The sequence below is a fragment of the Onychomys torridus genome, chromosome 8 (assembly GCF_903995425.1).
Source record: "Onychomys torridus chromosome 8, mOncTor1.1, whole genome shotgun sequence".
Taxonomy (NCBI): Eukaryota; Metazoa; Chordata; class Mammalia; order Rodentia; family Cricetidae; genus Onychomys; species Onychomys torridus.
In genome coordinates, this window is record NC_050450.1 from 31,039,305 (window position 1) to 31,051,363 (window position 12,059).

The 12,059-nt window shown below is 37.3% G+C and overlaps 1 protein-coding gene across 4 annotated transcripts in view; it reads left to right on the forward strand.

The window, feature by feature from the left end:
• Gabrb2 (gamma-aminobutyric acid type A receptor subunit beta2) overlaps window positions 1-12,059 on the forward strand; it is a 224,499-nt gene that overhangs the window by 180,280 nt on the left and 32,160 nt on the right. For all 4 annotated transcript variants that reach the window (XM_036195349.1, XM_036195352.1, XM_036195350.1 and 1 more), the window contains exons 7-9: window positions 5,032-5,169; window positions 6,954-7,106; window positions 10,831-11,075. In XM_036195349.1, the coding sequence (XP_036051242.1) occupies window positions 5,032-5,169; window positions 6,954-7,106; window positions 10,831-11,075 (536 nt within the window). The remainder of the gene's footprint in view (window positions 1-5,031; window positions 5,170-6,953; window positions 7,107-10,830; window positions 11,076-12,059) is intronic.

The following is a 12,059-nucleotide window of genomic DNA, read 5'->3' on the forward strand; positions in this document are numbered from 1 at the left end:
CTTAATAAATAATAATATATGTGTAGACTGACAGTAAAGAAAGGTAAAACTTTTTAAAATAGAATGTTGCATAATAAAACAGTCACACCTGTAAGGATATGTTTAGTTATCTGTCTTTCACGGTGTCATTCGTACTCCTTAGATCTCTGATAATATATTTATTGACTGATATTTAGAAGCAAAAATGTCTCCAATTCATGCTTCCTATATACTCATTTGTAAATGTACATACCTGTGATTCCTGATCAGAAGTGACATCACGGTGTGAGTTCTCGTCGCTCTTACTCTTCCAGGTGAATTGCAATTCACTTGTGCTTTATGCATTCATAGCCCATCTAAATTCAGTATGTAGGTTTTGGGTTTGATGATACAACCCAAAACAGCATAATGGATCAGATTTAGGAGTTCTATGATTGAAATATAAAAGGTAAGTTTGATTTGTGAGACATTATTGAAGCCCTTCAGTGCATGGCTACCTACTGTCTGATGTATTGTAAAAGAAATCTAATTATTTTCATTATGAATGCTATGAAAGTCAGGTCATATACATTTGCATATATTTTCTCCTAGTTTTTAATCACTCTGAGAGACTGCTAAGCATTTCTCTAGAGAAAATTCAAAGTAAGGAGAAAACTAGGTCTGTTTTAAGCCAATCCTAAGTAGTATATGGAACTGTCTTTTTAACTTCCCTGCCCTCACTCAGTAAGGGGTGATTGTTCTTTCATCTGGAGAAACAGAGGGTGTGTGAGAATGCATTTGATTTTCACTGGAAATATTTTAGCCTGAGCTAACCAAAATGATACAGTTTGGCTTTTGAAGACTAGCAGTAGCTAATAAATGTGTGCAATGTGCTGCATCATTGTGTTAGATACCAAAATCTTGGGCATCAATGTGACCTTAAATGTTTCATTATCAATTTCCAAGCTTTTAGGACAGTTCTACAAATGTGGTCAAATCACTAATTTTCTCATCATGTGGTCCCTTGTTCTGTGGAAGCACAATAAAATGGCATGCAGCTAAATGCCATTCATCTTAATAATTAATATCTAAAACTTATCAAAATTATCCCTCCTATACAGTTATAAGAATTTATATGAATTATGAGAGGAGACTCTCATTTTCTTTAATGGTCATATAGCTCCTAGAAGGTCAATCTCAATCCAGTAGCTGACCTCACACCCAGGAATCTAGAGATAGCACAATTGGAGTTGATGGGTTATCAAGTTTAAAATAAAACAAGAGAACAGAAATCTCCAGACGTGGGAAGGGAGGAGCTAAGGGACATAACTGAGGTAAAAGTGATCAATATACCTTGTGTGAACTTGAAAAAGAATTTTAAATAATTAAACAATAAAAATTCAAAAACTTATGTAATGTTTTCCCTTGTAATTCACTTCTATAAAGTAGCTGTTATTTCTATTACTGTCCCAGTTTATATAAGAGAAAATAGAGAATAAATAAAGGTAAAGTCGTTTTGCAAAACAGGAGGAAATACATGATAAAGAACCTCTGGGTAACCCTTAAATGTTCTTATGAAGTTTTAAAAATCCATTTTGAACGTATTTATTTAGTACTTAGACATATGTATAGTCAGGGTGTTTGTGGGTGTGGGTGCGTGTGTCCATAATATATAAATACCTGGATAACTCATCATTATAAATAACTGTCCACTCAAATCAACATGTGCATTAAATCATTATTGTACTAACATAATGATTTTTTTCTGAGTGCCTTTTCCCTAGCCACTATCACTAGCAAACACTGTCAAACACGTACATGTTGTTCTTAATAATGCTTCCACTAGGTGAACAAATACCAAGCACAGCCTATGCTAGCTTACTGAAATGCCTCCCATTTTCTAATTCCTCTGTCTACAGATGTGGAATATTCACAGTGGTGAATGAGAAAACGGTCAGTACTGAAGAAGAGAGGGAGGAGGAGAGGGAGTTGGAAGGGTCGAAATGGTCTTTATTAGCTCAGCTTTCGTCCTTTATATGGGAAATATTTGGGGACTCATTTCTCCTCTTTTGCTTTGAAGTTCTTTACCCTTTGTGTGCATTACAAAGCAGGCACTTTACTTCTTTTTAAACATATTTTTTGTTTTATGTTCCCTAGCAGGGTTGTGTAGTGGGAGAATGCTGTCTTTGGACCAAAATGGCAACAGTTCCTTACTCAGTCACATGTCAGATAGGTGACTTTAAGCACATTATGTAATCTTTCATGATCTGAGTTATTTTCTGGTATCAAGTTAGGATAAATATCACAATATGAGCAGTCAAAACTTAAAACATTTATAAATACTCCTCCCCTATAAAATAATTGTAAGTATTGATATAAGAAAATATTTTTATTTTAGAGTTCATAGTGAAAAAAGCCATATTTAACATATTTATTATTTCTTAGTTGTTATCATCATCATCTTCAGGTACGAGACAGGTGGTTCTCAAGGGTTTCAAGTTCCTCCCAAAATACAGTTATCCAGGATGCTTACTTAAGACCAAAAGAGAGTCCCTATGTCAAGCATTTTGATTATTATGCTCATGAGATGATAAACCCAGATTCATTGTTTCTGAGGCTTTAGCTCTCAGTAAAGGGATGGTGTCTAGCATCTGCTTAACAGCCCTTGACTAGATCCATAAGTGGTAATGACTATTTCCTAAACTCTTCCCATGGGAACTGATTGTGCCTTCTTGCTTCACAAATACCCCTTTTTATGTATGACAAGTCCAATTTTAGGACGCATTTCTAAGGACCTGGTTTGATTGCTTCTAGGAACTATTGCCCTTTCTCTTATTGTAAATTGTGTTATCAAAGACTGAACTATCTTATAACTGAGATATTGCTATAAAAACAGAAAATATATTAGATTGCATTTGAGATGTCAGTCCGGACCATGAGACACCTAATACCAGGAAAAGTGCAACCTTCAAAAAATACCCTTGTCCTTTGAGAGAGACACCCCTCTTTTAAGGATTGGGATGAGAATTTTTATAGGGTATGGATTCTCTGCTGAGAAGTTCTTTATTGTGCCATTGATTTATCGCTAGAATGTACATAAAATCTTGAAATTTACTTTCAAATCAAAGTTTTATGTGAAAGCAGATAATCCACCAAAAAAAGATCTCTAGATTACTTCATACTAATAAAACATAATCAATTAAAACTCCACAATTGTGTTTCAATATAGTTTATGGTATTTGAAAGTAAACAGATATTTTAAAAAGTTCACCAAAATCCTACACTGTGGACCCAGCCAAACTAATGCTTACTGTGTCCTTTTTAAAGCCTATATTTGTTTATCAAATAGAGATGGATATGCTATTATGAATGGATGGAATTTCAGATGTCCTTAAAGTTACCATCATCTGAGCCGAACTATAATCTGTGCTGAAAATGGAAAACATCCTACTGCTATCACAACTTTTTTTTTTTTTTTTTTTTTTTTTTTTTTTTCCGGCATGGAGAAATTGCTCAGTGGGTAAAACTTGTGGTACAAGCATGGGAACGTCAGTTCAAATCTCAGCACTCTTGTGGAACTGGAAAATCGGACACAGGAGAATCCCCAGATGCTCGTGGGACAGCTAGTCTGGCAATGCAGGAGGAAAACAAAAGAATCTGTCTCAGACAAGGTGGAAGGGGCAAGGACCAATACCAGAATTTGTCCTCTGCCCCTCACATGTGCATGTTTGCACTCACACAGAAACAATTACATATAAACACACACACACACACACACACACACACACACACAGAGAGAGAGAGAGAGAGAGAGAGAGAGAGAGAGAGAGAGAGAGAGAGAGAGAGCGCCTTAAATGACAGCTTTTTACTTTATTTACTTTCGATATTTAGAAATTTAGCTCCTTTGTTATCAGGAAAGAGAAGTGGGTTATTGATTGTGATTTATGTGCAGCTAAGTCTTTAAAGATTGGTATTCTGGTTATCCATGCCACATTATTTAATAACAAGCCAAAAGCAAGGAACCTAAAGAGTCTCTAATTTGTTTTGCTGATTTTGCAGTTAAGGGACCAGTTTACAGACTTGTAACATTCAGCTATCCAGATACAAAATATTTTTAAAGACAGAACGTGACACCATATGTAAAGATATGGTGCGTGCTTTTGCTTGAGGGATATATTTGGGGCCACTTTAGATGAATCTATTAATTTTTAATATGCACTGGGTTCGGTTGCATATATCTCTGAAAATACGGTTTACAGTCTTATACATGCTATTCCCTGCATTCATGGTTTCTGTGCTCAAATGTTAAGAATCAGGGATTGAAAGTATCATAATTATACAGAATTTTTTCACCTGAGAATATCCAATGATGAGTATAATATGAGTACCACAAATTATTATTTAATGAATGGTAGAATGCTTCCTGAATGTAGTATGCTTTTCAATGGACACTATACATTCAGATCTGCTAGAACTATTAGAACCAGTAGCATTTTAAAGGTTCAAAAATCTTCATTGACAAAAAAGAGATGTTTTTGGAGATATGGTACTCGGATATCGAAAACTAATTATTCATTTCTTCATGATGACTTCTTTTCTGACATAAAACCAAATATGTTACAATTCAAATATTCTATATTACAGTGGGATGGTTTGTTGGCATTCAGCACTAAACTAACCACTTGAATGCTTAATTTTTCTTCTTTTATCATCTCTTGCACATGATCTAAGGTCATGTAATAATGTGATCATGTTTCATAGACAGGGGAAGATTCACAACCAGATAGATCTACATCTGAACCCCATGTGCACCACTTCCTACTTCTAAAAGGAAGATGCTGTTCATTTCTCTCAGCCTTTGAAACCTTGTATGTGTGAGTCTAATGATACCTCCCTTTTGACGAGGTTGTATGAGGATGAAATGTTCCAGTAGACTTGAAAATGCTTAGATTGCTAGTTCACACACCATGCCGTCACTTCAGGTTCTGATGCATACAGAGAGCAGCTGCTACATAGGTGTTCTTTCTATGTGTTTTGTTTCTGTTTTGTGAACTTGTGTGTTTCCTCTTACAGATGGATATACAACTGACGACATTGAGTTTTACTGGCGAGGCGATGATAATGCAGTCACGGGGGTGACGAAGATCGAACTTCCTCAGTTCTCCATCGTAGATTATAAACTTATCACCAAGAAGGTGGTTTTCTCCACAGGTTTGTAGCAGAGGGGAGGGCTTACGCAAAAGGAACTTCAGCACATTTTTTTTTTTCAGGATTCCTTTTCTTGAGGCTGTATCCTAGCAACCAACAATATAGAAGCCATGCTACAACTCCTGTTTCCCAAGAGACCCCATTGTACCATTCAGAAACACGGGTCTTTTTCCAGAAGGCAATCTCAAGTGAAGCCTTCTCTTCACTTCTCATTTGCCAGAGACGAGATCGAGTACAGAAAGAGAGAGGAAGGAAGAGCTGGGCCAGACTTAGCTGTATTGTTCTGTTTTGTTTTGTTTATCACCTTTTTTTCAATCATTATGGTTTGTTGAGGGCAGCTCATTCAGCATTGAGAACAGTTCATTCGGCACCTAGCACTGTAGCATGGCATCCTCTAAGACCAGTAGCCTAGAAGGCCACATTTCCTTAGATCTTGGGATTTTCATTAGCTCCCCCTTCTCTTTATGCTAAGGCCTCCCAAATGTTGAGATGACCCGGGCCCTTTTATCACTTTAATCTCATACCTCCGTGATGTTGTGGGTAGCCACACGAACTCATCTACAAAGGATACGGGAAGGCATGCATTTGCTAGAAATTACTTTAGTGGAAGCAGTAAGCTCGCTAGAATATTCCTCTTGGTGTTTTTCTTCTTGAAATGAATCCAACAGGCACATAAATAACAAGCCCTATCACTGTGGATTTGGAGAATTGACTTTCTGCTAAGGATCCAAAAACTTGTCCAGCTGTAAACCATTTCCAGCAAAAGCTGTTGTGACTTACTGAATATGCAAAGTTGTCTCTAGCTTAAGAGGGTAGGGAAAAACAAAAACAAAAACAAAAACAAAAAACAACAGCAATAAAAAAACAAAAACAAAAACAGCCCAGAAGCTTCCCATAAGCCCACTGTTTCTAAAAATCTATAACTGGGTGGGAAAGTCTTCCTTGTCTCTCCTGCTGTCTTTTACAATGCCAACCTTTTACACTCCAAGACTGCACACTCCTATGTCTTCTCTGTAATGTTAACTCCCCATAGCTCCACCATCAAAGGACTCAGGTTTAAGAAACTTGTTTTGTTTGCTCTTTGGGGTGGGCATGTTTTGTTGGATGGATTTTTTGGTAGCCTAGTACATAGTGAGAGCTATATTCTTAGGATGACATTGAGTTCTTTATAACCCATGAATCCTATTTAAAAGTTGTATTTCTCTACATTTTCTTGAGTGATTTCTTTGCTCTCAACCAGTGATTCCTCAACTTCCTAATGCTGAGACCTTTTAACACAGTTCCTCATAGAGTGACCCCCCCAACCATAACATTATTTTTGTGAAAACCTACACAAACTCCTGGGTGCTGATCACAGACTGAAGATACAGCCTATGGTTTCTGAAGGTGTTTTATACTTCCATTAGAACCTACAGCCTTATTCTTATAATTAAAAAAATTACAGGGTAAATGTAGGAAGAAAGAGTAGAAAGAGGGAACAGAGTGGCTGCTCCACATTGCATTGTCCTCACAGTTGCAGAGAGTGGATGTCTTCGGTGCCATATATGAGACTGAGCAGGGAGAACAAGGATTCTTTAGTTGCTGGTAAGAACAGGATGTATTCCACATTTGAGTCCTACTGCTTATGAAAACACCTGGGCTCTCAGATTAGATTTACAGAAATAAATGCTCCTCACCAGTAGCTAAAATTAAATTTAGAAGAAGTACAAACTTTTTATGGGCCTTTAATGGCAAGCCCCCTATAAATATTAATTGATAATGACGATGTTCTCAACTTGCCTTTCTAGGTTCTTACCCGAGATTGTCCCTCAGCTTTAAGCTGAAGAGAAACATTGGCTACTTCATCCTGCAGACATACATGCCATCCATTTTGATTACCATCCTCTCGTGGGTCTCCTTCTGGATTAACTATGATGCTTCTGCTGCACGAGTTGCATTAGGTAGGCCATTTGCAAACTGTGGAGTCCTCTCTTTCCTCCACTCCCCTTTTCCGTTTCTCCCTCTCTCCCTCTCTCCCCATCTCCCTCTCTTCTCCCCCTCCTCTTTCTCTTTGTGCTCCTTTCCTTTCCTTGCCCATGTGGTATGTGTGTGTGTGTGTGTGTGTGTGTGTGTGTGTGTGTGTGTGTGTAATCATGTCAAATTTCCTTTCACAGAATTTTGTGGTGTACGGTAAGACTGGACATTTCCCATTACAAGAGTTCAGCTGTGAGATTTTGATGATCATCTGATTCAGCGTTAAATCAATTAATCCCAAATTAAAGTTCTTCCATGTCAAAATTAGTTAATGGTAGAGCTGATGGTAATGAAATTGGTTTCATCAGTTTGATAGTCTTATCAAAACATATTTCATGTAATAATGCTTGCATAATTGCTCAATTTGTCTCCATGCTCCTTCACCTGTGAAATGCTTCCTTTTATCCCACACCTCAGCATGGAGATGTGCTGTATGACAAATGTATAAGCAACAATTTTTCTCAGGGTTTATTCCTGCTTCAAGGCAGCATGTAGAAGGCAGGAGACAAAAGAGTCAAAATGCTGGGACATCCTTTGCAGTATTGTTCACCATATGCCTGACTGTGTTTTTCTCTCCTAACACCAGATGTGAATAAATTACATTTCATAAACATTTTTATGAGATTCAAGTAGAGTAAATTGTATGACCTCTTGCACAGATTTTACTATTTACATTTCTGAATATTCCCTTTAAAATAAGGGATTGTTTGACTTCATCATAAGATCCTGATGCAGTCATTACACTCACAAGAAAACCACTCATTTTGCATTCAAAAAACATTTGCTTAGCATCTACCATGTGCTGACACAATGAGGTACTGAAGATACACTTCTCCTTCTGTGAAAGCTACATTCTTAGCAGTAAAAGACAGTAAGAGTCCTAACAGCAAGGAGATGGAAGCAGCCCGGGTGTCTACTAACAAAAGAGTGGATAATGAAAGTGTGGTCCATATACACAAGGGGGCTTTATTCAACTGTAAAAACCAAAATTATAAAATCTGAGGAAAAGTAGATTGATCTGGAAATTACACTAAGTGATATTCTCACAAAGGAAAATGTCACATTTTTTTAATCATATAGAAACCCTAACTTTTGGCGTTTGTATGTATAAGTATGTGCATGAGTGTGAATGGAACTGGAAACAAAGTCATGAGGAGAGAAAAAGAGGTGTTGAGGGAGGGAAGGGAAGAGGGTAACAGAGTACAGAGAAAACAGAAAGTTGGGTACTAGAGTGGAAAGCTAAAAGAGGAACAGAGAGCTGGAGTAGAAGCTGGACAATGTATAATAAAAATAATGTTTGAAAATGTCACAATGAAATCTAAAATTTTGCATGATAATTTTTTAAAAAGTAGAAAACTAGAAACTGAAGAGCCACAAAACATAACAGTGGTGAGTCTGTGGAGAGAAGGAAACAAAACTTTGTAGCTATGCCTGGGAGTGTTACCATGACCAAGGCTGACCTCACCCAGAAGTTGTTATAGGAGAAAAGACTTCAAGAAAATAAAAGATGCAGAAAAATTTCTGAGTGGTGACAGTCCCAGCCCTTGACAAAAGCTCAGGGCTTGGAACAAACTGGGGATGTGAGTGGGAACCTGCAGAGGATAGTATGGAGGGAGGCCATAGGGAAAGATAGTAGGAGGTGGGAAATGAAGGGGTCGTGAAGGGATTCAGAGGTGTGGCTGAAGGCTTTGCTGTTATACAATGTGAAATAAACACTGAATACGTAAGTGCCAGGATATGATTTCAGTTTTACAGTGGTAGTATTGAATGCTGTTAGGTTAGACTGGGGTAGATCAAGAGGGAGGGAGGGAAAGAGGAGCAGTGACCTCGGGGAATAAGTTCTCTGTCATACATGTTCTTAGAATGATATAAAAACCTATATAGACTAACCATAAATACAATTTCTATTTAGTAGTTTTGTGATTATCTCCCCTAATCATTAAAAGGTTTACTGGAGAAAGGTTTGTATGTAGTCATATTTCTAAGCTGCTTTATGCAAAGATTAGTATTCACAAAATGCTAATAAAGAAGTGGAAACAATATACTCTGTTTTCATAAAGTAACATTCTATTATCTATTGTACAAATAAATAACTTACTGATGCTTTAAGAGAAATGCTTAAATTATCTTTGTATTTGAATCATGTATTATTAGGTACACAACTATTTTCAAGGGATATTCAGATTAATATTAAAGTCAGCAGTTTAAATGTAGTAAGTGTATAATATAGTAGAATGTGATGTAGAAATGTCAAGAAGTAAAATCAAATTGAAAGTATTTCAAAATGACTAAAGAACATCTGAAATCTGGGGGGGGGGGGGGGGGAAGCACCTTATCTAAAGTAAAACCAGCATCCAGACTTATGTTCATGTAGCTACTCATGAGGTTCTACTAAAAACAAAATGAAAATCATTAAGGAAGCAGAATTAAATGAGAAAACTTCACCAGAGTAGTCTTCGGAAAATGACATTAAAGTTCTGAGGTATGATTTGGGGTAGCTCAGAAGGCGAAGGTTGGTGACATCTAGGTTCAGATGGTGACAGCGCCTTCCCACTTGGGTGATCATGGCCTCTGTCTGTGCTTTGTCTGTTTTCTCAGTACTGTTTTGCTACAAAGCTGAACTGTACTATATGGAGGCCTCTGAATCCCAATGACTTTACTTTCCAGTGGCAGCTCTGAGACTACCTGCTCTTCTCCACTGTTAGATACACCTGCTGACTGAACAAGATTATAAGCTGACCCAGAGTGACATTTCCAATAAGGACCCCTGTAGCTTATATGTCTCATATCTGTGTGTTATGTGTTCAGCTGTCCAACTCAAAAACATGAGCACTCTGGTCCCTGTTTCTTTAACCCTCTGCCTCCAGCTTCCAAATGTTCACACCCATTTGTGTATCATCTATATAATGTATTCACAGATCTCAGAACTATTCCTGCCGTTTTAATTTCATGTTTCCATTATTTATATGGATTATCATGGGAACCATTTAACTGGTATTCTTTGTACCTGTCGTATACTATGTTCCTTCATTCTCCACATTGTTACCAGAGCAGTGTTTCTAAATTCAATGTGTCCATACACATCTGGCCAGTATTTAGCATTCTCTTTAATTTGACCTCCATTCTTCTTTAATATATCTATTAACATCTTGAAATCTTGTTAAAGAGCTGTGAACTCTCTTGAATGAAGTTTTTCTACCCATGATGCCCTGGAGCCTGCTTGTAACCTTTCATCTCCAGTCTCAGGTTGCCTGGGAAACACCCACTCATTCCTCAGGAAGCACCCTGCAAATCTACATTCTTGCCCCTGACACAGCAGGAATAGGAACTAGGGTCTTCTCTATGCTAATTTTTCCCAAACATACATGTCTATCATAATATGTAATTTGTATTTCCAGTCCCCTACTTCATAAATAACTACAAATAGAAAAATAAAAATTAAAAGAAATTTCCCATAACAATTCATGTTCACCATAAGTTAACTTGTGCATATTTCCAGGGATGGTATATGATAGGCTGGTATATGATAAACCGCCATCAAATACATCAGTATATATAAATAAATAATACTAGCTTTTCCAGCTTTTGTGAGAACAGTAAGGGAACAGGAATGTTGTTTCTCTAATTTTTCCTTTCTTTTCCTTTCTTCAGGAATCACAACTGTCCTAACAATGACCACAATTAACACCCACCTCAGGGAGACTCTCCCTAAAATCCCCTATGTAAAAGCCATCGACATGTACCTAATGGGGTGCTTTGTCTTTGTCTTCATGGCCCTTCTGGAATATGCTTTGGTCAACTACATCTTCTTTGGGAGAGGACCCCAGCGCCAAAAGAAAGCAGCCGAGAAAGCTGCTAACGCCAACAATGAGAAGATGCGCCTGGATGTCAACAAGGTACATTTACAGGGAAATAGTTCTCATTGTTATAGGGTGATGCTATAGAGCTTTATGGACTTCTTAACACTTAGGGAAACATGGCCTGGAGAAGAGAATGGTAATATCCTCCCAAAATTACATAGATAATAACTGAGAGGCAAAATTGACTCCCTAAATGTATCACCCAATGTTTGAATGGCCTTTCTGTTAGCAGTAGAGATGTTCAAACTTCAATACCTGATAACCACACAAGCTGCTTTTCCATATATGAGAATCATATGTTATAATTAATTTATATCTATCTAAATTTAGTTACTTTATTTAAATTTATTTAAAAAGAAAAGTTCATTTCATCTAGCATGTACTTGCTGGTACATGACCTTAAATATAAAATCAAAATTCATTATTAAACTGTTGCTTATACCAAATGAAGGCTCTGGACCTGAGATCCACACTCTTTGATTTAAAATAGAAATAAACAACTTTAGAAACATGTTAATTACCTACCAACAACAACTTGAGATGTTTTTCCCCTCCAAGTAATCAAAATGATAGGAAGAAGTAGGGAAAAGAGGAGTAATTTTCTCAAGTGACATGGATTACTTAATGCCTTGCCTATGTACCACTTACCCTGGAGCACTTCCCTGCATGAGGTGCCCCCATCTTCATTAAGTCAAGCAGGATCAAAGACTTCCTACTTAAGTTTACACACTGTTTCTTCTTGAAGTCAGAGTTTCATCTCAGGGGAATGTCCAGAAGAGAGTTTTGAAAGACTGAATCCTGGGTTTCTCCTAAGTCTGGGCATCATACATTTTAATGGATCACTGGGTTATTCTAGTTTACAACCCAGTTTAGGAATTCTCACTTCAGGGCTTTAGTGCCAGCCAGACTCAGTGGAGGTGAGTTTCTTTGATCCAAATGCAACTTCCCCTGGCTTGCTATTGTAATGCTTTCTGCCCTAAACAGAATAATTATGAACCCATTTCTTCATTTTCCATGTTT